The sequence below is a fragment of the Peromyscus eremicus genome, chromosome 4 (assembly GCF_949786415.1).
Source record: "Peromyscus eremicus chromosome 4, PerEre_H2_v1, whole genome shotgun sequence".
Classification (NCBI taxonomy): domain Eukaryota; kingdom Metazoa; phylum Chordata; class Mammalia; order Rodentia; family Cricetidae; genus Peromyscus; species Peromyscus eremicus.
In genome coordinates this window covers 18,008,871-18,036,781 of record NC_081419.1, presented here as the reverse complement: position 1 = coordinate 18,036,781, position 27,911 = coordinate 18,008,871, and the positions used below count along the sequence as shown (strand labels likewise).

At 37.7% G+C, this 27,911-nt stretch overlaps 1 protein-coding gene across 4 annotated transcripts; it reads right to left on the bottom strand.

Moving 5' to 3' along the window:
• Hnmt (histamine N-methyltransferase) lies at positions 1-27,911 on the bottom strand. 4 transcript variants are annotated; one of them, XM_059259130.1, is made up of 7 exons: positions 27,795-27,911; positions 27,399-27,545; positions 23,886-23,938; positions 11,380-11,487; positions 10,243-10,370; positions 5,596-5,689; positions 1-1,084 (listed from the first exon to the last, which is right to left on the bottom strand). In XM_059259130.1, the coding sequence occupies exons 2-7, from the start codon at positions 27,533-27,535 to the stop codon at positions 729-731; spliced, it is 876 nt and encodes a 291-aa protein (XP_059115113.1). In that variant the 5' UTR covers positions 27,536-27,545; positions 27,795-27,911; the 3' UTR covers positions 1-728. The 4 variants fall into 4 exon arrangements, with proteins under 4 accessions (XP_059115113.1, XP_059115112.1, XP_059115110.1 ...); XM_059259129.1 differs by having other exon boundaries at positions 27,740-27,842; XM_059259127.1 differs by having other exon boundaries at positions 27,718-27,840.

The following is a 27,911-nucleotide window of genomic DNA, read 5'->3' as shown; positions in this document are numbered from 1 at the left end:
CAATTTTGTAATCTTTTTAAAGATTTATTTTATTCTTAATTATGTGTGTGGGAGGGGTATGTGCACATAAGTGTTGATGCCTGCAAGGCCAGAATATGGCATCAGATTCTCCAGGGCTGGTGTCACAGTCAGTTGTGAGGTGTAGGATATGCATGCTGAAAACTGAACCCAGGGCTTCTGGAACAACCATCCCACCAGCCTCTAATTTTATGATGATATTAATAAAAGGTATGATAGAAATTACCATAGGAAAAAATAGGAAGACAAACACTTCTTTAAAAGTAGAGATATATTTACCTTTTATAATGAAAGAATCAATAAATGTTATTTTGCTATTATTCAAAATACAGATGGCACATATTTTATTACTAGTCTAAGAATTTCCAGTACAATAAGATAATGGAAAGAAGTTTATTATCAGTAAGCCAATGATATTCAAGCCATATGTTTCCAGTTAGGTAGTACTTAGCCTGAATGCTATGTTTCAAGGACAAGCAATAACTGGAAGTAGCCCACATGATTCTGGTGGAAATTCAAGAATGTCTTGAAAATTTGTAGATTTCGTTTATAAGAGAAAAGATTATAACCTTATTCTAAGATTAATTTTAACTTTAATACGTAAATATGTGTTTGATATGTAAATTCAATATGTAAATAAACAAAAAATCAAAATAATGGTGTTCTGAACAATCACAATTGTTTGTTGTGAACACTCTTATGATTTACATTTATGCCTCAACTACTATAAAACTCAGATTATTGTTAAAAAGTACCTTCCCCTCTTTCTTAACACTAAATTCAGGTTCTTGAAGATCTTTCATAATTTCTGCTTTGAGATCCGGTGGTGCTGTTTTGTTAAAGTTGCAGGTTTCTGTCAAAAAATCCCAAAGCAGCTCTCCATTTTCATTACCATCAATGAAACAGTCTGTTATGTCCATGGTGGACAAAAGGTCAGAACATTCATACTTAATCCCCAGGTCGTCCAGTATCTGAGTGAGATCAGAGGATGTGACATACTGGCAGAGGTCATCTCTGGGTAGGCGGGATCCATACTTTTTCCAAAGCTTGTCCCAGCCACTAGTTCCTATGCAAAAGAACAAAGTTCATGTTTTCTTTATTTTTTTTCTTTCATTTAGCTTCTTACAGTCATTACACTAGACATTTAGAATGGATCAGCCAACAAAATAATATTCATATCCTTTGTGGAGCTTAATTTAAGTAGCATAACAAAAGCAGGGAGAAAATTAGTTAAATAAGTAACTAAATATATATCACATGATGTAACGTGTAAATGAAAAACAATCAAAGACATTTAAGCACCACTGTTTTACCTATGGTGATCACAGAGTCTGTTTAATATGGTGACATTTGAGCACAAATCAGACAGCAACCATGTAGACATCACAGGGAAGGTTACTCCAGATGGAGACAACAGCTACAAAGGGTCTGAAGCAAAGCAAGGCTGGGACAGTTAAGAACTGACCAGGAAGCCAAGAAAATTGGAGTTGAATGAGCAAGGCGGAGAAGTGAAAACACATCAGTGAAATATGTTAGTCTACAACACTCTTCATTTAAAACAAAATTCAAGTATTTTGTACTTATTTCTTTTCTTTTTCATTTCATTTTTCATACTGATAATCAAAAAATTTTGCTAGTTACCACCAAGTGAATATTTACTGAGCTGGAACTGCTTATAACAGAAGCATAGCAACACAGAAGAAAATATGAGATCAATTATAGGACACTGACCACTAAGTGACCCAGTTTTATTCTGATTTCAACCTGTCTTTCTTTCCTAATAGTTCTACTTGTTTATCCCACATGGTTTTGTCTAACTATCCCCATATCCAGTATATATGCCCGTGAGAATGTATGTTCTTATTTCACCGAGGTTTTGATTTCAGTGTAAACACGTGCAAATGCACAGTTTCTGTGTTCTGTATGTAGTCATTCTTAGATGAATCATAGTCCCCTCTTTTGGGTGGACTTTTAGAACCTTGTAGTTCTGGTATCACAAAACACAAATAAACAACTATTCAGTTGAATCCAAACATGTGTTGAGCATTTTCTGTGCACCCATGGCTTCACAATGCTATAATAATAGACTGAGAGGCAAAGGCACTGACCTTTACTCTCCTGAGTTCATGACAGCCTCTGATGTAAAGCAGCTGTGGTGATATATTGTGTACCCAACAATAAAGCTTGTCTGGGTTTATTATTTTAGACAAAAAAGGGGAAATGTGGTGATATACTGTGTACCCCAATAAAGCTTACCTGGGGATCAGAGGACGGAGCCAGCCACTAAATTAGACATAGAGGCCAGGCAGTGGTGACACACACTTTTAATCCTATCACTCGGGAGGCAGAAATCCATCTAGATCTCTGTGAGTTCAAGGCCTCTCTGAGACACATGAGAGAAACAGAGCCAGGCAGTGGTGACACACGCCTTTAATCCCAGGAAGTAATATGGCAGGACACAGAAAGGTATATAAGGTGTGAGGAAATAGGAACTCACTCTCTTGAGGCTGAGGATTTCATAGAGGTAAGCTAGTTGCTGGCTGTTCTGCTTCTCTGATCCCTACACAAGCTTTATTGGGGTACATAATGTATCACCACAAGCAGCAGGAAAGCCCCAGGGCAGTGATGGGGGAGGGGGTTACTCAAGATACTTGGGATAAAACTATAGCCATTTACTCCGTGTTTTTAATTGTTAGGTGTGAGAGAGTATGGCTGGGGGAACCAGAAACAGCCTAGGTGACTAACTGAACTGATGAAAAATGACCAACATATTTGGCAGTACTTTTTCTTTCCTCAGATTGAATATCTTCTTTAACTGGAAAGCAAACTATTAGAAAGGTAATTTTTCAAAAATATTTTAATTTATATTTAATTAATCTATTTACTATTTCTGACAAATATAAGCAAATTTCTGAAAGATGTTTTTTCTTCTTTTATTCAGTGGTTCCTTTAAAAGGAAATTAATGTGACATTTCTTCTCCATGGTAAAACCCTCTTCCAAGAAATAGTGATTATGATAATAGGAAGACCACATCTGAATCGAAGTTTAATGAACTAAACACTCTTAGGTGTTCATTCTCGTTTCTAAAACTATATCAATTAAAAATGCTTACCTCTTTCAGACAACAATATTCTATTCTTCAGCCAGTAGTAAGAGCTTGTGAGCTACTTATAAAAAAGTGGAAATTATTTCTACCATCTGAAGTACTCTGACTAAATAATTTCTTACTCAAAATTCTTTTTAAAAAAAATGTTCACTGTCTTTACTGTCTTTTTGGTTCTGTATAAAAGCATGCAGTGCTCATCTCGATCCCATGTATGGATAAATACAAGTAACATGGGTCCAGGTGTTGACAAATAGCCTAAAGTTAGCTAAGGCTTGGAAGCAAAGTTCATACATGTAGGAAGTACACTAGGATTCATACCCCATGTGTCCTCACACCTTTTCCTGGGCCTCTTTTGTTTTCAGATTTCTTGATGCCAATCACCCATGGGTTACAATAACTCTATGCTGCAGCCAGGAAACCACTGTACCTATCAAGGTGCTTGGTCAATTCTAAAATGCACATGAATGATTAGACCGTATTTTAAACCATATAATGCTTTATTCTTATTGTCAAATACCTAGAATTCAAATATTTAACTGCTCAAAATGTCAGATCCACTAGTAAACTGTTATTAATATAAAGTATGTCAATTCAGGCTAAGTTTCTGTTCAGAATAGTGTTTCTGTTTTATTGATGCAGATCATACAGGTAGTTTCCCACAACATTGAAAACCAAGTTTACTGTTATAATACAAAGTACTTTATACCAAGTGTCCTGATTTAGACACAGGTTGGCAGAAAAGATTCACGTTACGTAATCCCTTCAAAATGGGAAATGAGACCTTTCCCACATAAATGAATAATTTCAACTAACTAGAGGTAAAAATAGTACATCAGAATATCCACTTTGGGGAGTCCGTTGTATGCAAGAGTTCCTGGCTCTAAACCCTCACATGAAGTAACACCCAGAATTATAAGCAAAAACTCATCTGCCATTTTAAAAATGACTCTTTATATGTGAAGACAAGTTCTGTGGCACACAGTTTCATTTCATGGAGCTGTTATCTGGTGATGGTGATACTGACTGTGGTGTATTTAGAAACAAGCCATCAAGCAACAAGTGGACAATCTATGAAACCCATCAAAGAACAACTGCAGAGATAGGACATGGCTGCAGGTGCCCATGAGACTGGTAACTTTGAATCCAACCTACACTGCACAGTGAAATCTAATGAGTGACCTTAATGTCAATGTTTCATTTTCTAACTTTAAACTATGTGTCAACACCCTGGAAGCAACAAACTAATTAAATGTCCTTTCTGAAAAGTAAAACAAATAGATCATTTTATAGTTATATTTAAAAAAAACTATATTGAACTGTGTTGCTACTGGCTTCAGAAATGCAAATTTAGCCAGGCGGTGGTGGCTCACGCTTTTAATCCCAGCACTTGGGAGGCAGAGGCAGGTGCATCTCTGTGAGTTCGAAGCCAGCCTGGTCTACAGAGCAAGATCCAGGACAGGCACCAAAACTACACAGAGAAACCCTGTTTCAAAAAACAAAAAAACAAAAATGCATATTAATAGCATCCAAAATATTTAAAATTTTATTTCCTTATTAGTAAACTCAAAGATGGGGGAAAGACATTCAAGTGACATAAAACGGGTAAACACAATCAATGTCCTTGTTTGTTCCCATGTTAAATAGACTAGCCTTTGAACTTTCTGTCCTGTAAAACAGATGTGGTGCTGCTTGGTTTTTAATAACTTGACACAAGTCTAGACACACCTTGGAAGAGGGATTTCCAACTGAGGAATTTCCTCCATCAGATGAGCCTGTGGGCATGTCTGAAGGACATATTTTTTTAAATTGTGAATTGATGTAGGAGGGCCCAGCGTGGATGGTGCCATCGGTAGGCAGGCGGGCTTAGAAGCATGCCAGCCAGCACACTCCTCCATGTCTCTGCTGCAATTCCCACCTCCAGGTTCCTGCTTTGAGTTCTTGCTTTGACTTCCCTGGATCCATGATGGACTGTAAACTGTGCACCAAATAACCCTTTTTCTCCCCCAGATGGTTTGGTTCAGTGTTGTATCACCGTCAAAGAAAAGTAACCAGAGAAGATGCATACATACAAGGCAAAGAATTTCTTTCTTTTTTTAAAGCTCTATTACAGTTTATTTTCAATTGTGTGTGTGTGCGTGTGTGCATGTGCACATGCATTAAGCTAGAGTTACAGATAATTGTGAGCTGCCTGAAGTAGTTGCTAGAAACCAAACTCCAGTCCTCTTAACCACGAGCCTTCTCTCTAACCCCTGTAAGGACATTTTTCTGAACAGATGGAAGCAAAATGATTTTGGTTCCACCAGGTTCTCTAAATTGAGCAGTGTTGTGAATCACATTTCTATTGGTCTAAAAATTAATTTTAAATGAACTTCATAACAAACACAAAATATAATAACTTTATCTAAACAGATGAGTCCATGTATATGTTCTCAGTTGCTATTTTAAACCCCAGCTGACTGAAGTTGCTTACCTGACACAAGAATAATGAGAATCTTAGCATTGGCAGCTAAGAGACCATGGAAGAATCTCAGGGTAGCTGGAATATCCTTTACGTAATACAGCATCTAGGTGGGAGGGAAAAAAGAAATGAGATACTTCTCTATTTTGTTTTGGACTACATAGTTTGCATGTTTGCATGTATGGAAGTTTTGGTTTTTCACATTGAGTGAATTATTATCAGGAAAAGTCTTTAAATGTTTAAAGGTTAAAGATGTTGGAGAGTTAGAAGAAGAAGACATTTGGGGAAGGGCAAATATGCCATCTGCCCACCCACAGGTAAACAGCTCTTGTTGCCTTTCTTCCCCGAGTCCTGAGGGTGGAACCCAGGGCCTTGCATCTGCTAGGCATGTGCTTTACCACTGAGCTTCACCCCCAGTCCTAGAGCAAAATACCTTTAAAGTTACTTTCCTCTTTCCATAACATAGACCATATAAATCTGTATGTTTAAACTTTGTTCTGTAAGTGGAAAAGAATACCGGGCCTATTCCCATTTTGTGAGTTTCAGCACTTACAAGGGAAAATGGTGTTAGCAAAATAAAAGCAAACCCCATTTCCTGGAATATTACTTTAAAATGCAGCCTTTTGACAAGATTCTCCACAATCTCACATATACACTTTTCTTTTTTTTTTAAATCACACACACACACACACACACACACACACACACACAAGTGGCAGGCTATTAAATGGACAGATTCTCTAGGACAGTGGAAATATAAAGTTATATTTTTTGTCACAGAGTATCAGAGATTTGTCAACCCAGTTTTAATAATTCTAAGCCAATTCCTAGTAAAGTGCAGGCTGTTTTAGCTAATACAAAGTTCAATGATGTATTATCCTTTAGCCACTACAGATTCTACCCAACAGATACTTTTTATATCTCACACTTATCTCTCTTGGACAAGAATTCAATTTTCCACAATGGAATTCTGCTGTGGATATTGCTCTGTATAAATAAAATGCTGATTGGCCAGTAGCCAGGCAGGAAGTATAGGCGGGACAAGCAGAGAAGAGAATTCTGGGAACAGGAAGGCTGAATCAGAGAGATGCTGCCAGCTGCCATGATGAGAAGCAACATGTTGAGATACCGGTAAGCCAAGAGCTATGTGGCAACTTATAGATTAATAGAAATGGGTTAATTTAAGATATAAGAACAGTTAGCAAGAAGCCTGCCACGGCCATACAGTTTGTAAGCAATATGTCTCTGTGTGTTTACTTGGTTGGGTCTGAGCGGCTGCGGGACTGGCGGGTGAGAGAGATTTGTCCTGATGGTGGGCCAGGCAGGAAAACTCTAGCTACAGAATTCACTGCAAAAAGGTCAACTAATTTAGCTATGACTTTTCCCACATGAATGAATGAAATAAAATGTCCCTGCCTTAGTCTTCTATGATAGTCAAACTTATAGTCACATTAAGTTTTCTAGGTATACATAGATATAATTCAGTTAAGTAGGTAATCTTCAAACACTTCAGAGACCTACAGAATATGACATTTAAAATATTTTTAAAAATTTAGACTTTCTGGACAGTGGGACATGTCTGCTCCTGACAGCACTGAATTACTTCAGAAAAGAGGATGGGCATCAAAGACACAAAGAAAACAAATGCAGAAGTTCTAAGAGAAATATATAAATCTCTCAGGCCATGGCACTGTATACTAGGGAGAAGAGTAGGTTAGAAGGCAGAAGAAGAGGAAACGGTTTTTGAGAAGCACCAAGAAGGGGACACAGGTACAAGGTACACAGGTACTGGGGTTGTAAATTTAGAGGGTGTAGTGGTTTAGATAAGAATGGCCCCCACAGACTGATGTGTTTGAATGCTTAGGGAGTGACACTATTTGTTCCAGTAGATATGGTCTTGTTGGTGGAAGTGTGTCACTGGGGTGTGGGCTTTGAGGTTTCAAAAGCCCATGCCAGGCCAAGTGTTTCTCTTTTTCTGCTTCCTGAGGATTCGGATGTAGAACTGTCAAGCTATTCCTCCACCACCATGTCTGCTTGCATGCCACCATGCTTCCATCCATGATGATAATGGACTTAACCTCTGAAATTGTAAGCTAGCCCCAATTAAATGCTTCCCTTTATAGTTGTGATGGTCATGGTGTCTGTTCACAGCAATAGAACACTGACTAAGATACCAGGGAATGGGGTATTGCTGACATTACCATTGTGACAGGCCTAATCATGTTGCTTGTTAGAAGAATGTGGATTTGGGGACTTTGGATCAGGAATGCAATTGAATGCTTTGGCATGGCTTAATGGGCCAAACTAGCAGAAGCATGGAAGACAGTGGTACTGAGAGTAATGTAGATTATGACAGCTCAGCTCAAGAGGCTTCAGAGGAGAATAATAATAATAAGTGGCCAAGAGACTATTCTTGTGATATTTTGATGAAGAATGTGACTATTTCCTGCACATGTCCAAAAAGTCTGACCAAGGCTAAATTGAAGAATTTTGGATTAGCAGCATTGGCAGAGGCAATTTCAAGACAACCTGGTATTGATTGTGTTGCTTGGTTATAAATGGCCACTATTAGGCAGATCTATAATGAAAAGGAGCAAGTTAAGCAAGGAAGGATACAAAATGTAGAGTTTTAAGAGAAAAGGAGTACTTCAAAGTATAAGGAAGGTAAGTCCAGTGGTCAAGGAGTTTAAAAAGTTTAAAGAAAAGCCTGATTCTAATAAATAAAGGGAATGATGACCTCAGGGCATGACCTCACCCAGCTTGGCTTCCAACTTGTGAAAAGGAATTAGATAACAGCTTAGGCAGTGAAGGGAACCATCAAAACAGAAATAGTGTGTGTGTTTATGTGTGTGTGTGTGTGTGTGTATATATTTATATATTATATATGTATATATTTATATGTATATAAATATGTATATATTTATATATATACACACACACACACACAAGGGAGCCATGTTCCAGCCTCCACAAGTAGCAGAACTTGGCAGCTTTGGCCATATTGTTCTGGCTTTAGAGTCAAGGATACAAGAAAGAGGTTATAGAATCTCCCTCCATGACTAAGGAAAGCCACTGAGGGCAGGCAAATGTCAGGGGTGTCTCTACATGGAGGCTCAGAGAGGCCATTGCATGAAGTTGTGATGGTTAAGAATCCTGGATTGCCTTGAAGACCCCTCGATGATCGAGATGCCAGAGGCATTCTATTCCTGCTGAGTAGAGCTGATAAATGGGTATGGAATCAGCCCAAGAGAGAGAAGTATGTTGTAGTCAACAAAGCTGAAAGGAGTTGGAGATCTGAAGAGTGCCTTGACATCAGACATGAAGAAGCAGAGTTTGGAGTTTTACCTGGTGGTTTTTTTTATCTTGCTTTGGTCCATTATTTCTTCACTATGCCCCTTTCCTTCCTTTTGGGGTCATAATGTATATTCTATGCCATTGTATGTTGGGAGATCTGCTCTTATATTTTGATTTTACACGGTGTTACAGTTAAGAGATTTCGAGCCTCAGAAGAGGTTTTTGAACATTGAACTCTTACACAGTATTGGGACTGTTATAGACTATGAGGATTATTGAAGTTGAAGTGAATACATTCTGCATCATGATATGACTACCAGCCTATGAGGGCCAGGGAGTGGAATGTGTTGGTTTGAATAAGAACGGTTCCCATAGACTCATATATTTGAACACTTCCCTTTATAAAAGTTGCAGTGGTCATGGTCTTTTCATAGCAATAAAACACTGACTAAAGCAGAAGGTAAAAGATTAATTTTCAGTGGCCTTTTTCCTTAAAAAGTATGAAGCAAAGTGATCAATTAGGAGTGACTGGTCAGAGGCAGGTTGTAGGAGAAGTAAAGAGAGGAAAGCTAGGAAACAGTTAGATGAAAAACACATCTAAAGAGAAAAAGCATACAATTTCTGAACATGCTAAATGTCTCCTGACAGATAAAAGATTTGTTTTCTAAGGAAGTAGAGGTTCAGGATGCTTAAATATGTTGACTTTAGACTCAACTTTTTCTTTGGCTTCTTATCATGGTATTCCTTTGAAGTAACTGTGATTATGGACTACAAGAAGAAAGAGTTTTGTTGTTAATTAAGTGCTCTACACAAAATAAAACCATTGCCACATACTAACCAGCTTCCAATACTGATATACTCTTTACTATCCAGAAAGTTCAGTAACGCCTAGGATTGATACCTCATGCCATGTACTCAATAATCTTTGCTTATTGGTCCATTGCTGTTGAATCATAGAAATAAAGTCCTCCTAAATGACTGGCTAATATAAGTAATATACTGTTGATTTAATATTATAAAACACATTCCTTCTATTATATACATACCATCGAAGATGCCTACTAACAGAAAAACCAAGAGGATTCAGACAAAGTCTGGAACATTTACATATATTCTGGCCATCTAAACCAAGAGAGCCATTGGAAACTCACTAGAATATATAATCACTCTGCAGTTCTAAACAACTGTCCTTTTATATGTCAAAGGGAGTTTCTGTATTAATCAACACCTTTTCAAGGCAGAAAGTGTTTACTTATAAAACTAGAAACCAAAAGATTTAATTTTAAAACATTAAAATAATATACATTCTTCATACAAACTTGTGGAAAACACCTCTTTGGCAGCATGTTATAGGGCTATTCTTACCTGAATCATGTGAATAAAGTCCCACTTTTGAGGTTCTTCTTCCAGCACTCGTTTCTGATATTCAGATGATGTCTCCTTGTGCCAAGCAAACTTTATGTTCTCCAGGTTTGATGTCTTGGCTACAAGCTCTAAAATACCCAGAAAAGGTGGCTTATAATCAATTTTAATTTAATTATATATGGAACCCATTTTCATATAGAATTTTAATGCAATAAATGTTATAGGACCATGATGGCTCATCTTGGTTGTCAACTTGACTACATCTGGAATCAACTAACAGCCAATAAGCTGTGGAGAGTTTTGAAAATCAGCCCTAAATCCAAAACATTTGAGGTCAGAAGACACGCCCTAAGTCTGGGCCATACATTCTAGTGGCAGTAATGGATGTGAAAAAGGAAGATTTTCGCTTTTTGCCTGCCTGCCTTCACTCTCGCTGGCAAGTAGTACATCTATCCTGCTGCTGAGGCATTCTTTTACTTTTATAACTTTGTAAGTACTATAATGTATTTCTTTGGGATTCCAACACAGACTTTTGACCAGCTGAGTCATTCAGCCTTGTGGACTGAACAACTACTGGATTCTTGTTCTTTGCATCCAGAGGAAGCCATTGTTGAACTAGCAAGACCACAGCCTCTAAGTCACTCTTCTACACCCCATTTTAATAGATAGAGAATAGGCCTACCAGTTCTGTTCTACTAGACAACCCTAATACAAGGACTTAAAAAAATAAAAGGCATATATTTTTCTTTACTATGTGGCTCAGGAAATCAGGTTTGTCTAGACTTTTTTTTTTGTACTTGACAAAAATGGAGGAGAAAGGAAAAAAACTAAGAAGTAAATTTGAGAATATAGTTAAATATAGGTTATATTCTCAGTATAAATATTAAATCAACTGCAGAATTCTATGAATAGAAATTTATATAAAACAGATTAATGAATGAAGTCAATAAAGGAATTCAAGTATTCACTGTTAGTAGCTTCAGGTGTTCATTTCTGCCTGCCAAGAATTAACTAGGTTTTTCTCCAAATAAACTTACCAAATACATAGTCATCAGTGTGCTACTAACCATTTGAGGCACACAAAAGAAACAAACAAAATGAGAAGATAAGCCTCTGGAGATAGAATTTAGCACATACCTTTGTACTTGACAATTTGCTCAGCACTTGGCTCAACAACTTCATTGTTGATACAGATTCCTGGGTATTGAGCCTGGACTTTGGAGAGAATCTGAAGGTCAATTTCACCTAGAAGGTAAATAAATAGAGCAGGTTATACTGAATGTAGTAATTAAGAACAACTTGGACTGATTTACTTTCTGACTTACATTTAAAAAGATTTGCAAAAAGATTAACACTCAACTGTTGCATTATCTAAATATCTACGATGTACAAACACTATATTTAAATTAGAAATAGTAATTTGATAGGAGGGGATACAAATAAAATTCATTTATTAGTTATTTCATTTACATAATCTTCATTTATATATCTATTAATATTCTTTGAGTTACAAAGTTGTCATGGACCATAGGAGGCAATCAATAAGTTTTGTAGTAGTCAAGTATAATTTTAATTATCTGTCAGTTGGAAGACATATTTAAGCCAAAGTTATTAAAATATGAGGAAAACACAACTTAGAACTGATAACTAATTTAGTCCAGAAGAACACTTAAAAAAGATTTACAATAAAAAGCTAAATGATGTACATAGAGAATACAAAAATATCTCAGCAATTTCTCTTCATGTGCTTCTTTTTCAGCAAAATGAAAAGAGAAGTTCAAATCTTCCCTTGTACTGTAGCTTAGTCTGAAGTGTTTTGTGGGGCAAGAGAGATGGTGCAGCCATTAAGATCCTTTGCAGCAATTGCAGAGGACCAGAATTTGGTTGTCGATATCCACATGATGGCTCATGACCATCTGTAACTCCACTTCCAGATGTACCTTTTCCCTCTTCTGGCCTTCACAGCCACCAGGCATGCATGTGTGCACATACATTCATACAAAACACTCAAACACACAAAAACTAGTGTTTCATCATGAGCATTATCATGGAGCCTTCACCTAGGCTGTTTATTGCCTCTAGTCACTATGCTTTACAACTTCCTTATTGACCTTCCCTGGCTTATCAAATGTTTTCTTAATAAACAAATCTTTGCTTTCTCTTTTCGGTTCAACTAGCATTGCCCTTGTTCTGACTGAAACCATCCGATTCCAAGAACAGAGCAATAACATCTAAAAGAAAGGACTCTCACTCCATGCCACCACTGTAGGCTCAGATGGAAGCCAATCTGTGGGCTCTGTTGGTATGACTCAGTTTCTTCCCCCTCCCCCAATGCTCAAGCTCATGCAGGAACTGCATCTGTGAGTACTCTTGCTGAGGCCAACCCAGGACCCTTATTTCATAGCACTGCTGCCGCCTCTATTCTGCCTCTCAAGGCTAATGTAGAATCTATTTCTGTAAGGTCTCTTGGCCAGGCCCAGGCAGGATCCATATCCAAATGATACCCTGTTGATTCTGACCCAGGTCCAGCTGTTCTTTAAACCCTGAGTGCTGCCCTGCAAGCCCCATGTCAGCCAGAAGCCATGTTCTTCCATGCTTTTCCAGGGAGCCCTGGCCCCTTTCTGTGAGCTAGGAACTGCCCTAGGGGACTTTGCTGGACTTCAACCAAGCAATCTTACCTTAAGACTCCTATATAACATTAATTGCTAGTTAATTGGAATCACCCCCAGGATCTCCAATCAATAATCAACGCTGAGTAGCTGAAGGACTGACCTGATCATTCCTCCTACCTGAACTGAAATCAACCAAGTATCTCCAGCCAAAACAAGCAGGTCAAAATCTCCTATCAGACCTGCAACCAATGAAATAAATCCACATGCCCCAGTTCCACACAAAAACAAAAACAACAGGAAAGATCAATAAAATACTGCCCCCTTAAAGACCAATGGTTGTGTAGAAATATTCCCCAATGGGAATGACCTAGAAGAGTTTCCAAACACAAAATTTAAAAGAACAATCGTAAACATCATTAAAGAATTCAAGGAGAAGACACAAGCAAACACGTGGGTGAACGTAAAGAGGATGGAAATAAACTTTAATTGAAGTTCTAGAAAATACAAATTGCTGGATGAAATTACAAAGACAATACAGGATTTGAAAGTGGAGTGCAATAAAAAGGCAGAAATATTGAAGAAAATCCAAGCTGAAATGAAGACAGAATTGAAAAATTCAAAGATCCAATTAGAAAAATTAAGGGTGAACCTTTACTGTGGAATGGATCAAGTAGAACACAAAATAATAGAACTGGATGATAAAGTAGACAGATTGAATCAGTTAATAAAAGAAAATGATACATTTTTTAAAATACAGGAAAGGAATATTTAGGACATCATATAAAGTTAAAATGTATTCACTATAGGCAGATTATGAAAAGAGAGTCAGGTCAGTAGGATAGACCAGATTTTCATCAGCACAAAAGAAAACTTTCTTAAATTAAGGAAAGACAGAGCCATGGGGAGGCAGGATGCACATAACGCACTAAGTAAACAGCACAAATAGAAAGAAGTCTCCCAATGTTGTATTTTAGTAAAGCACTAAACATGTAAAGAAATGATATCAAAAGCTGCTGGAGAAAAGTCAGGACTCACATTAAAGGAAAACCCATCAGAATAACAGCTGACTCTTCAATGGAAACTCTAAAAGCCAGATGAGCCTGGAGTATTGTACTTAAACTTCTAAAAGGCCTCAGATGCCAAGCAGAGAATTTTATCAAGCAAAGCTATGATATTTGAAGGAAAACGAAAAACACTCCATGTTGCGTTATAAATAGGCTAAAGGAATTCATGTTCACCAAACCAGCCCAACAGAGACCAGTGTAAGTGATGCTTTAGACTGAAAATAAGCAAAGCCAAGAAACCATAGAAAACATGAATGAGGCTATAATTACTGAAACACAAAATGGGATTAATACAAACAGCAAAAAAGTACAATGAAATGACAACATTCAATACATACCTTTCAATAATAACTTTAACTACTAGTGGCTTCAACTCCCCAATTGCAAGATACAAGTTAGTTGGACAGATTAAGAAAAATTCAACTATTTATTGTCTACAAGAAATTCACACAACTCAAGGCACTGCCTTCGAGTGAAAGAATAGAAAAAAAAATGTACTCCAAGGAAATGGAACCAGGAAACAAGCAGGTATCACTATTCTAGTAACTGACAAAAAATAGACTTCAAACAAAATTAATCAGAAGAGATAAAAAATAATTATTTTGACCAAGGGAACAATTAAATAAGGAGACATTACAATCCTAATCATATATGCATCAAACTCTGGCTCATCCCATAGCACAAGCTACTACTGACTTGAAGACACAGATAACTTGTTATAATAGACAGGTCATCTGAAGAAAAAGTAAACAGTGGAACATCAGAACTAAATGATATCATACATCCAATCAATCTAACAGATATTAGTAGACTGACTATTCTATCCAAACATCAGAGAATATCTTCATGCAGCAGTTCTGGAACTAAAATAGACTACATTCTAGAACACAAATCAAGTCTCAACAAATACAGTGAGACGGAAGTAATTCTGTGTCTCCTGTCTGACCTCAGTACAGTAAGGCTTGAAATCAACAGCAAAAGAATTTCTAGAAATTACAAAATTCATGGAGATTAAATAATATACTACCAAAAGGGTCAAGTGAAAATCAAGGAAACAAAAAATTCCTGATAATAAATGAAGTGAAAGCACAACACAACAAAACTTAAGGGACATAGTAAATGCAGCCTTAAGAGGAAAACCTATAGCTCTAAAGAATCAGAATGATTCTAAAGAACCTACACTAAAGAATCAGAAAGAACACAGATATATGGCTGATTGATGCAAATCAAGAGTTTGGAAAGACAAGAACCAAATCCAAACCCAGTAGATGGGAAGAAGTAATAAAAAAGCAGGGCAGAAATTAATGAAATAGAAAGAAACAAAACAGCAATACAAAGAAGCCATGAATCCAACCAAGAGCTGCTTCTTTGAGAAGGTGAAGAAGACTGGCAGACCCTTGGCCGAAACAAGCAAGAGAAAGAAAGAAAACAACTGAGACTCTGAGAAGAACAAAGGAACACGCAAGAAAGACAATCGGTTTGTCATAAGGGGATACTTTCCAAACCTATACTCTTGGGCTAGAGAGATGGCTCATAGAGAGCAGGAGATCAAACAGACTTGAATTATCAAACAATTGAGAAATTCACAGCACACTCAGGGGTAAATAAAAGACACGTGGGAGCTGTGGAGTTGTTCTAGGAGGAAAGCAATGCAGGCCCCAGTCAGTGTTTCCACTCACATGCAAATATTACTAGTCCTTCCTGGGGAAGGGGCCACGTAGGCAACTTATTTTTGACATCCGGAGACTTCAGACATATAAACACCTAAAGTTGTTTGTATTTACTAAAGCCTTAACAAGAAATGGTATTAAATATCTTCATTACAAAAAAAAGTATACACATTTTCCTGTGAAAAATGTAGAAATAATAAATGGCTGTGTTTGAATATATCAAACTTCTAGTCTTCCCTTTCTCCTTTGTGACTAGGAGAGCCAATGAATGATTCTGGAGTCTGGGCATGTTATGATGATTTTAAACTGAGTTTCTCTGTTATTCATTTTGTTGAAGTTAAGCAGTTAGGAAAATCTAAATATGGGTCAGCATAAACCAATGTATTATAGAGAACATCTTTTCAAATCACTGTGCTTACAAAGATTTAATTAGAACCAGTGGTAACTTCAGGTTGCTATCATTACAGTCCCACACCCCTCCCTTACCTATCAACACTACTTTCTTCCTTTGTTTCTCTCATTTCTTTACAAATCAATTGTTCTGGCCGGGCGGTGGTGACACACACCTTTAATCCCAGCACTCGGAGGTAGAGGCAGGTGGATCTCTGTGAGTTCGAGGCCAGCCTGGTCTACAGAGCGAGATCCAGGACAGCACCAAAGCTACACAGAGAAACCCTGTCTCAAAAAAATAAAAACAAAACAAAAAAAGAAAGAAAGAAATTTCTTTATACATAGGAGTATCGAGCCACTGCTTTGAGTTACTTCTCATGGAGTTTTCTCTTACATGATGAACACTGCATCAATAAATATTAACATGTATTTCTCTTATTAATCTGTCTTTCTGTACGAGGGTCCATACAGCTAAGAACTCAAGGGAGGTAAAGGAAGGCAATATTTACATTCCTTACAATGCACTATCAGATAAAATACACAACAGGGTTTTGAAAAATGTAAGGATTGCCAATGGGGCACTTCTAACACATAAGTGTGATACATTATTACAACACCTTATGGAATTCTCCAGGGCAAATGATGAAAGTACAAAGGTTAAACCATAACTAATAAGGAAGCAAGAGTACATGCAGAGGCGTGTGCAGGGAACACTACGGAAGAGATAACCCTTGGCACAGTCTATGTGCTTAATGTTAGCTCTCTGCTGGTTTTTAAATCATTACCCTAGAATTTTAACATTATTTGGAATAACTGGTAGGTGTCTGCATGATGTTTATGGCTGAGATTCCCTTTAACAAATAGAATTACTAAAGGCAATTAAGACCGTAATGAAAATTAGATCTGAGTTTGTATTTCAGCTCTCAACTCTGCCACCTTCTACCAGATGATAAATATCTTAAACCCTTTAAGATCACAGGCATCTGAACATGAGCTTCTTCAGTTTTAAATGAAGCCCCCAAGAGATGCTAGGAAAATAAAACATAGTAACACCTGGAAAGTGTCAAGTAACGTTCTCACAAGGTAACAAACCTATAATAGCTCTCCTAAAAGTAAAGTGCATAGATAACTACTACAGCATATAAAGAATGAGGAAACATTTAAAAATGTCTTGGTTACTAGTCAGGTGTAATGGTGTAAAATTGTGACCTGAGCACTACAGATGCTGTGGGATGTCTTTCTGTATGCTGTGAATATGTGTTGCTCTGATTCGTTGATACATAAAGCTGCATTGGCCTATGGCAAGGCAGCTTAGAGGCAGGTGGGAAATCCAAGCAGATATATGGAGAGAGGAAAGGAGACAAGAGAGAGGCACCAGCTGCTGCCGCAGATTGGAAGGAGAAGCAAGATACCAGCAGACCAGTAATGCCACAGCCACATGACAAAACATAGATTAATAGAAATGGGTTAATTTAAGATGAAAGAGCTAGCTAGCAAGAAGCCTGCCATAGGCCATACAGTTTGTAAACAATACTAAGCCTCCAAATGATTATTTTATATGCGGCTGTGGTACTGCAGGGGTGCATAGAACCGCGGGGCCGAGCGGGGGCCAGAGAAACCTTCTGGCTACACTAAGGATGCTGGGGCAGCAGGATCATGAGTTCAAGTCCTGACTGAAGTATACAATGGCACCTCATCTAAAACAAAAACAAACAAACAAAATAACCAAGACAACGAATATATTGACAGATTTGGAAAGCTGCCTGGCTGTAACAAGTTCACACACCTGTTTGCTCATCTTCTGTCCTTACGTTTCATATCTCTTAATCTCCTAATATAGGCCTACTATAGTCTAATACAGTCTATGCTAAAGACTTAATATAAAATTACAATATATGGAGATAAGTTTTCATTTTTTAAGATATGTAATAGTTATTGAATAAATTGAGGCTATTATATATTCAATAATTTAACATTTTCAAGATATGTTTGTTTACTTTTATTTATGTGGGCACATATTTATATATGTGTCTGTGTGTACCATGTGTATGCAAGTGCCCACAGAGGCCAGAAGAGCGCACTGGACCCCTTGGAGCTGGAGTTACACCATGTTATAAGCCCCCTGACATGGTAACATGGAACCAAATGCCAGTCCTTTGCAAGAACAGGACACTACTTGGATCTCTCAACCCCTGAGCCATCTCTGGGCTTTCAATTTCTGAGAACAAATACTTTGCAGGTTTTTCAATGGGAACTCTCTGAAGACAGCAATAAGCACATTCAACTTAATTTTTCTTGCTCTCTCATCCCCAAATTCTCTGTTTTCCATCACTCTCAATTTATTGACCCTGATAATTAAACATTAGCCTTTGTTTCTTGCTGTCTCCTAGCAAAGGAAGTTATGTAAGTAATAAATTGACATCACAAAGGATTTATCAATAAACTTGCTTAAAAAATTAAGTTAGACAAAAGTAAAATTTAGCTAAAAAGAACATGCCTCCACCAGGCAGTTTAAGAGGTCACAATCTTGTCTGAGAGCCACTAATTAGGTCCTGTGCCTCTCTTATCAGAAAAAGAGTAATTACACCAGGCAGGCATGATGACCCTGGGTAACAGTCACTCAGGAAAAGCAGCCATGGTCTGTCTAAATAATAATGTAATACCAGTATTATTACATTGTAAATCTACCCATTTATTCAAACAACCAACCTTTGGAGCTTCTGTCTCTGTAAACCAATTGCCCAAAGGGTAACTTAGCACCGTGAACCTGTACAAACTAAGTGGTTTTTCTGTTCAGGGCTGGCCCCCTTTTGTTGCATTAGAACAGGTCACAGGCATAATCCCACCATTACACTGATTTCTAAGACAGCAGACACATCAGTCCATTTAGCCCCCACTCTAATTATATTTGTTCTACTGCTATCCTAACTTAACAGACACACCTGCCCACTTGCTTACCTAACAGCTGGAACCAATAAACTTCTGTGTTCTCTTAACGTTTTATTTGAGAAGGAAGTTGAAATTAAGAACCTGCTGGGATCATATTTTCTCTTTTTCAACTTTTTAAGAAATGTATTTATTTTTATTTCACATGCATTGGCGTTTTGTCTTCATGTATGTCTGTGTGAAGGTGTCAGATCCCCTAGAACTGGAGTTACAGACAGCTATGATTGGCCATGTGGGTACTGGGAATTGAACCCAGGTCCTTTGGAAGAGCAGCCAGTGCTCTTAACCACTAAGCCATCTCTCCAGCCCCAAGGATTATATTTTCAAATATTTGGTCACATCTAAATCATTCATTCTCTCTCCTTATCAAGTTAAAATTTTTCACACCCATTGTGTACAATTTGTTGGACCCTGGGCTTTATTCTGTCTAATAATGCTCAAGTCACTTATTTGTAAAGTGAGAGTGAATTAATTTTTTCCTATTTTTTATCCTCTATAGAAATGCTGGTGTCGGCCGGGCAGTGGTGGCACATGCTTTTAATCCCAGCATTCGGGAGGCAGAGGCAGGCGGATCTCTGTGAGTTCGAGGCCAGCCTGGTCTACAGAGTGAGATCCATGAAAGGCGCAAAGCTACACAGAGAAACCCTGTCTCAAAAAACCAAAAAGAAAAACCAAAAAACAAAAAAGAAAGAAATGCTGGTGTCTGTGTATTCCATAACAAAAATATACCTAACCCAAATGCTCTCAACTGATAACAGTAAAATTATTACCAAAAGCTTATAAGAGGGTTCATACCACCTGTATGTACTGTAATAGGTTAGTGGGAATAAAAATAAAAAGCAAAATAGAATTAGATTATTGAATTTAGTACTGTCTAACTCTTGTAATACTTTATGATACTTGAATATAATAACTGAAAAAAAATAAATCTCACATATGCAAAGTCCATAGCAAGGAAAACATATTGCCATTAACTCCTTTCTGGAACACTTTTCAGGCATAAGTGTTAAATTGGTAGCATTTCCTCTTACCAAAAAGACTATGGATGTCTTGTTTTCCATGTACCACCTAATATAAAACATAACACAAATTAAATGATAGTAAAGCCCTACCAGGCTTAATTTTAATTTAAGGAAATGTCAATGTTGAAAATGAAGCAAAAAGCAAATTCTATCAGACTTATAATAAAAATAATGTTATTGCTCAAAAAAACAAAGCAATTTGCTGAAGTCAGTGTGATATGACTACAGAAACCCTGAAAAAACAACAACAAAAATTCCTGCTGCTTATTACTTCTGATTAAAGCATATAAACTCCAGCACATACACGTAAACAACTGCTCAGTTTGGACTCTGTGAAGGTTACATGGTCTGGGTTTTGCCCATGATTTGTCTTCCTTGTGATTTCCTTTCTGTCTTATTCATACAATATTTGTTTCACACATTTCTCCATCACTAGAACATACAATTTGTAGAGAATAGTGGTAGGGATATGTGAAATTACTTGAAGAGTACCTAAAGTTTTCCATCAATTTCCTTTCCTTTGAACTATACAGAACCCTAATAATTGCTTGGATTATGAATAAAAGTGTCATTAGATTTTTTTCAAATCTTACATTTTTTCCTAAGGTACAGAAAGTCTATTGTCATAAACACCAGTTTCTAAAATGAAAAGAAAGCCGGGCGGTGGTGGCGCACGCCTTTAATCCCAGCACTCGGGAGGCAGAGCCAGGCGAATCTCTGTGAGTTCGAGGCCAGCCTGGGCTACCAAGTGAGTTCCAGGAGAGGCGCAAAGCTACACAGAGAAACCCTGTCTCGAAAAACCAAAAAAATAAAATAAAATAAAATAAAAATAAATAAAATAAAATGAAAAGAGTGCATAGGCATACTCTCCTACTCATATTTCTGAAAATAAAAAGTAACCAAAGAACATGAGCACTAAGTGGTATAAAGCAGAGTTGCTAAAATGCCTTCCCGGGAGAGATGAAGCTAAGGTCTATCCCCTCTCCATGAAGATAGTAAGCTTCCTTACAGAGCACAGGTAAGAGATTACTTATAGGGACATGGGTACTCCTTCTCCACTGGCCACCACCTGGAAAGCCTCAGCCAATAGGAATGAGGGGCTTTTCCATAGCCACCCAGATGGAGTCCCCTCTCTAGTCTTCCCCTTGGCATATATACAAATATGTAGATTATACATGTGAATATGTAAAATATATACATATTCAAACCCCTCCTCCAGGCCATGTACAGTTGCCAGTCTGTAAGAAGCAGCTGGATACTTGGGGGCAGGTATAAACTGTTAACAAGCCCAGTTAAGATGACCTTTTGCAAGAGGGCAGAACTGAATGCTCCCAGGTGGCAGTTACTTAGCTCTGATGACAATCACCCATGATCGGTAGCAATTTCACTTATGGAGTTTTTAGTTTGTTTGCTTTGGGTACGTGTTGCTCAATTGTGCTAGGAGAAATGGTATCACGGCTATGAATGGAAAGAACATTTTCACCAGAGGTACGCAGAAAATGAGCTGAAGTTGCCTATGCGTCTGAGAATAGAACATGTAGACAGTGAAACCAGAGTCTGGTGAGCTAAGACTGTGGTAAGATCCTGCGAAGTGTACCTTGGGAACTGAGCACAAAGTACAGAACAAGCCCAGTGGCTGTACTTGTGAGAGATTAGAGTGCAGAGACTGACTCAGAAGTACAATCAAGTTCAAGGATGATATAAACCTCTTAACTGGAGATGGTAAAATACTAGAGGCACTGAGTCACTAAAGCAAGGATATGTGATTTCTCAGTGGACCGTGCTTGTCTTTAGGTTATCAGATAAGCATCGCTAGCTGTACTATGAAGATTCAAATGACATGAAATACCATTCATTCATAACAAGACACCTTGTTCAAGCAACTATTAAATGTACTGCTTATTTATTTCATTTGGATAATGAAAGCTAAATATAAAATCTGAATTTTTCTTCAAGTTCTTATGTTTCTGATCAGTTTCTTAGGAAGAAGGACCCTAAGGAGATTCCATATTCTCTCCAAGATAGAGCCTGGTATCAATACAATGTTCAGCCTCAAACAGAAGGACTTAAAGTATTCTTCCCTTTATTTTGATGAATCCTATTGGCACCTAGGTTGATGTAAAGAATCAATGTGCAGGCTGAATATTCTTTATAAGATAGCTCATAAAAATGTGAATACATAGCTGGGCATAGTGGTGCATGCCTTTAACCCTAGCACTCACTTGGGAGGCAGAGGCACACAGAACTGAGTTTCAGGCTAGCCTGGTCTACAGAATGAGTTCCAGGACAGCCAGGGCTACACAGAGAAACCCTGTCTCAAAAAAAAATAAATAAATAAAATAACAACGAAAAAAGAAAGTATGTGAATACATTTGTATTAGAAGTTCAATTAACTTTATATTAAAAGACAATTAACTAAACAATGATAGAGATTATTTTTAATTATTGTTGCTTGTAGGGCTTTTCATACTCTCCGAACATATGTGACACTATGAAGTTAGAGTCCTGCTGCTTGGAGGCTATCTGAAACTCATAAGCAAACACCCTGGAAATTATTCTCTTCATTAAGTGCATTAACAGGACATCCTTCGGGTAATTCATCACCATTTCAATCCTTGTGCTTTTAGTATCAGTAAGTAACAACACAGTATCATAGCTTAAACATTGTCTACAGCATGATTAACAACAGTAACCTTCTTGATTTGTCTTTGCTGGGCTCTCTGCCTGTGTGGTTAAAGATAACAGAGCAAATGGATTTTTACGATTAGCCCTAATTACATTTTAGCACACTGGATTTTATGAAAACTGAACAAATAATGCCCCATAAACTAGCTGTTCTTTTCACTGAAGGGCTCTTGATTCCCTTTGTGTCCATATGGGCCACAATCCATCTAATTCATATGGCACTGTACACTTGCATTTAACAGGCTCAAGGACTAAGTAACAAGTGGCAGTGTAGTTCCCAATTAGTGATCAGAACTATGTCAGCATATTTTATATTAATATATTAAGTCAAAGATAACTAATACCTTAAAATGAAACAAATACTAACCCTTGAGAAGAAACTTGTTGTTTTAGCATTTCAGAGAGGCACAGCCTTTGCCTTACAGGATGAATAGCCTATGCTCAGCACTTTATAAACGCTTTCTTATTATAATCCTGTAGCCAAGACTCAGTGTTTCCATTTTACTGATGAGAAAAAAATCTCAGCTTATGTATCAAAGTTACACAGTGTGTTAGGGGTAGTTACAAATGATACATCCATCAATCTGCTTTTCCAGAGTTAGTATTTTTCTTCTAGAATTAAAAACTCTTAAGAATAAAAAGACCAAGTGATGCTAATAAAACTGGATTAAAAAAAAAGTGCTTGAATGATTAAAAAATGCTCAGAATTAATTCAGAAGGGAGTAGTGAGGCCAACTCATTTTAAAGATGAGGATACAATAATGTAAATCAACTACAATATTAAGTATATTTTTGCCCATATTGAGATGTTTTTAATAAAGAGAGCTGTGCATCAATTTCCATTCTGGTAAAAGTTTCCAGTCCTCACACGGAGCAGTAGTAAGCAAATAGCCAGTCCACGGACTATTCCTTAAAAGGCTCAAGCTTCAAGAACTTCAGAAACTTCCCTTTTCTCTAAGTATGTAAATAATTTTGGATAATAAATCATCTTCAAAGTCATCCTGGTTTTCTACTCACAAAAATAATAAGAAAATCTCATCTCTTATCCATCCTACAAATTATAATGAAGGTTACTGTCTAAAGCCTATAAATCTACTGAGGGCAATTAATTTGAGTTGAATGATACTGCTAGTATTTATAAGTTGATCTTTTATGAAAGCAAAAGAAAGTGGCTTTTCTAGAACGTGAACAATGTGGCTATCAAATACCATGATGCCTATAAGAGAATATAAATTTTACACGAATTAGTCATACCTGCTCCTCCGCCTATGCTCAGAATCTTAATTTCTGCTTTTGTTTTTCCAATCCTGAAAAGCAAGCAAACAAACAAAATTACAGAATTTAAGAAAAACATGAAAGATGCTCTGCCAGGTCTTCCTATCAAGTCCATTGAAAAGCAAAGACTTACCAATGAATGGACAAGAAGCCAACATGAAAGCGTCACGTCTGTGGCTCTTCATTCCCATTGCTCTACTAGAGTACCTGAGAACACAGGCTCCATTCCTTTCTTGAACTTGGAGACAGAACCACCACTATGAACATCTCACATGTTCTTTGCAGACTAGAACACAAGGCCACATAGTTCTGTGGGCCTTTTACACTGATGATATAAACCTGGGCCTGGGAAAGGACTTGGTCGTCCATGCTACCTCGATATGTCTCTTTCCTCTTCCTTCTTCCTGTTTTCCTTTCAATAGAAAATGTGTACCATGTGTTTATTGTATGCCTATCCCAGGGATTAATTTTAAAAAGGATGAAGACAGTGCTTTCAACTTAAAAATCAGAGTGCATTCTGGAACCCCACGGCAAGGGGAGGAAATTCTCAGGACTTCTTTCAGATGTAGATTTAAGGATCAGAAAAAAGTCTGAATGCACAATGGCCGCCCTGGACGACAGAGAAAGAGAGGGTTCTAAAGACAGGCGGCAAGACAGACTGACAAAAGTTTTCATTTAATTTATCAAGGTTCTTTTAAGAAACTTTAATTCAGCAGATATTTGTAAGTAAAGAATCTAAGAAGAAACATCAGAATCAATGATGGATTCCTGAGTTATCATAGTAAGTTCAATATTCTAAAACTGTCAAAATTGAGTAAACAAAGCCAAACAGAAAAAAAAAATGCATCTCAAGAATGTAGTAAAACTGAAGAAATAGAAAAAAACATGTTATTCAAAACTACAGAAAAAAAATTATGAGAAACTAAAGATTTCATTATGGACAAAAACTTTAGTTAAAAATAGTTGCCTTTGAAGCGTGGAATTCATAGACAAAGTATTTGGGACAAAGGACCACTGTTAGCTGTTGTTATCTGCTTTTTAAAATCATTTGGATTTTTAAAAGACAAATGCATTTTATTAAAAAAATATATTACATTAAGTACGCAAGTGCTATACCCAACCTCCCAAACTCTTCCCTTTAGAGACACAGGGGGTTTGGAAGCATTTTGTAGCTACAACTTTTAAAGTTGCAATTTTTAAACTACTTCAAGCAAAAATGTTTAGAGCTCCTGTAGCTGAATCTAATTTCAGAGGGAAATACATTCTTTTTTTCTTCTCTTTCTTCCTTTCTTTCTTTTTCTTTTTTCTTTGTTTTCTTTTTTGAAACAGAGTCTCACATTGTAACCCATCCTGGCCTGGAACTCATGGCAATCTTGCTTTTGCCTCCTAAATGCTGGGATTACAGCATGGGCCCCCATGTCTAGCAAAATTGCTTCCTTAATAATGACATGTGGATTCAATTATTCATAACCTTATATATTACTATTGTAACATGCATTTAGTTATAACCAAAATCTCATGAGTCTTTCACATATTCTACCGTCAACATTGCGTCTAGACTGGACACACTCGGCAGACAGGGAAGGGGCCACTGTTGTGTTAAAACCATCCATCTTCAGACTAAGCTGTGAGGCTGAGCAAAATCTAGGATCTGGTTAAGCTAAGGGATGAGTGTGTATCATCCAAACTGAAAAAGTACTGAAGCAGTAACCCATCACCTGTAACTTTAGAAACAAGTAGAAAGATCCAAAGAAGTAAATTATAATTTCAGATAAAAGCTTTAATATTTTCATGTTTTTTCGTTGGAAAAGTCATACATGTACGTAATAGGTTTTGATCAAATTCACCCAGTGTTCCCTCTGAAGGGACACTAGCCCACTCCAGCATGGGGCTCTGCCAGGCCTTGCTGCCCTCCCTCCCCCATTCCCTCTGCCCTGCTAAAAACTGTGAGATTACATTCCTGCAGCTAGCCACCAAGGACTATACCTTTGCTTGGCCACTTCCTCCTCCTGAGGCTGACTACCAAGGTCCAGCTATTGAAGTATTAAAGTCCAGCAATCAAAAGCCCCCTTGGGTTCACCTAATTAACATGCCCGATCAAAACATACCACCGCATCCTAGTCCATTCTAACACAGACCTCCCCTTTTTCTCCCCTTAAAAATTGTACCTGCAAGGTCATTTGCTGCTGTTTTTCTGCCTGAGTCAGAAAGCAGCCACTGTAACTTTTCTTCCCAGCTTAATAAAGGATCTCTCTGTGAAAACAGGTGTTTGGGTGTGCTTTGTGCTTAATCCGGGGTCTCAGAGGGTGATCTCCTTCACCTTCCCCTCCTGCCACCATGTGTCCCTCCCAACTTCTCGTGCTGTTGACTGTAAATCCTAAATTCACTTACACTTAGTGGAAACTACGTGTGCACAGGCTTGGCTGTAGAGCCCATGATTTAGTTTTTATACCCTTTATCCTATTCCATATCAATTCATTAACCTTGTTAAGACAGAAAACACAAGGCCGGGGAAATGACTCGGTTGGTAAAGTGCTTGACAAGAGAAGGAAGAGGAGAAGAAGGAGAAGAAGAAAAAGAAGCACAGGATTCTGCACTTGTCCAACAAGTCTGCTCTGGGTAGGCAGAAGAACCACCACAGGAAACTAACTCCACAGAGAAATTTAGACAGCAAAAGATAAAATACCAGATTGCTTTGTTGTTCGTAAATTAGGTCCACAGTCAGTCATTTCTTACTAGTTTTCCATAGTTACTTCTTGAAACCGAAAAAGTCGAAACAATTTATCCCCAGATAGGTGACTTGATTATCTTTAGCCTCCGGAATCTGTTACCTCAATAATGCTTATCAGCTTTGGGACAAATGGAACACATTAATCAAAAATAAATGATAAATAAGGGAGTCTGTGAGAAGGACAGAAACCTGTTTCACTGATAATGGTAAAATGATCCTTTTTTTTTTTTCCAGGATCATATTGATAATATTAAATTGAAAGGAAAAGACAGCTTTTGGGAGAACGATTATAACAACAGATAAAGGAAATGAATTTAAATCAATATTATTAGAATTGAGAAGCACTAATTCTATGCCCTGAAGTAAACAGTATTCTACAATTTACTTATATTTGATTCTAAGGAATGAATACCAGAATCCATTTGGAATTTTTTTTTAAAACATAAAATTTGAAAGGAGGCTAGAAAAAAATCTTGTCTTTTTTCAAATAAGGTTGGGCTTGTGCCTTTAAAGCCTTCAAACGGTTAACACTTCCCCTGCGCTGCCAGCTATTCAGCCTAAATCAGGTCTGGGCATTTAAAGCAAACACAGAGCTGCATAAGCGAGGCCGGCTGGTTTAGGCAAGGCCGGGCAGGCAGCTGTGATCGGCTCTGACTCTAATCCCAGGGTTTCCTCCACCTCTGCCTACCCCTTGGGCTGGGTTCCACCTGTCTGTCTTTTGCCCACAGGTTAGACCATTGGCAGAAACGCCTTTTTGTTACCTTGCTATTATGCCTGGCAGCTTCTTGTCCATGAATTCCTGCATGCACTGGTGTTCCGTGGAATTATTTAGAAACCTCCGGAAAGATTCAACGTATCTGCTGTGGTCAGAAAACAAGCTCCTCATGCAAGATGCCATATTGGGTTCCCTAATAAAGGCAGAGAGGGGAGCTGCGTTTAACTTCCTCTCTCCCTAGTTCCTTCTTTTCCCTCTTTCCCTCCCCTCCCCCACCAGTTTCTATAACCCAGCGGTCCCCCAAACCCCGCCAAATAAGGGGAAAAAAATATACATGAATAAGAAATAAATCACAGCACTTAAACCTGCTTTGCATTTGACATGCACCCAAAACTAGCGAGCAGAGTTCAGTGAGGTAGGAGACTTTCCGTGGGTGCTTTACCCCTGCCCAGCTGTTTTCAGGAGAGAGAGGCTGTAAAGCAGCCCGCGGTCCAGTGAAGCTGTAAAAGCATTCCAATCACTTCCTGTTTTTTCAGCAGCTGTCACAAGTAAGTTCCAA

Excerpts from the sequence above, each read along its gene's own strand:
- Hnmt (XM_059259127.1), bottom strand. Across the intron at positions 23,939-27,398 it reads CTGCCAGGCATAATAGCAAG|GATTGGAAAAACAAAAGCAG; the intron begins GTAACAAAAAGG and ends CTTGCTTTTCAG. Across the intron at positions 11,488-23,885 it reads GAGCATAGGCGGAGGAGCAG|GTGAAATTGACCTTCAGATT; the intron begins GTATGACTAATT and ends TTTACCTTCTAG.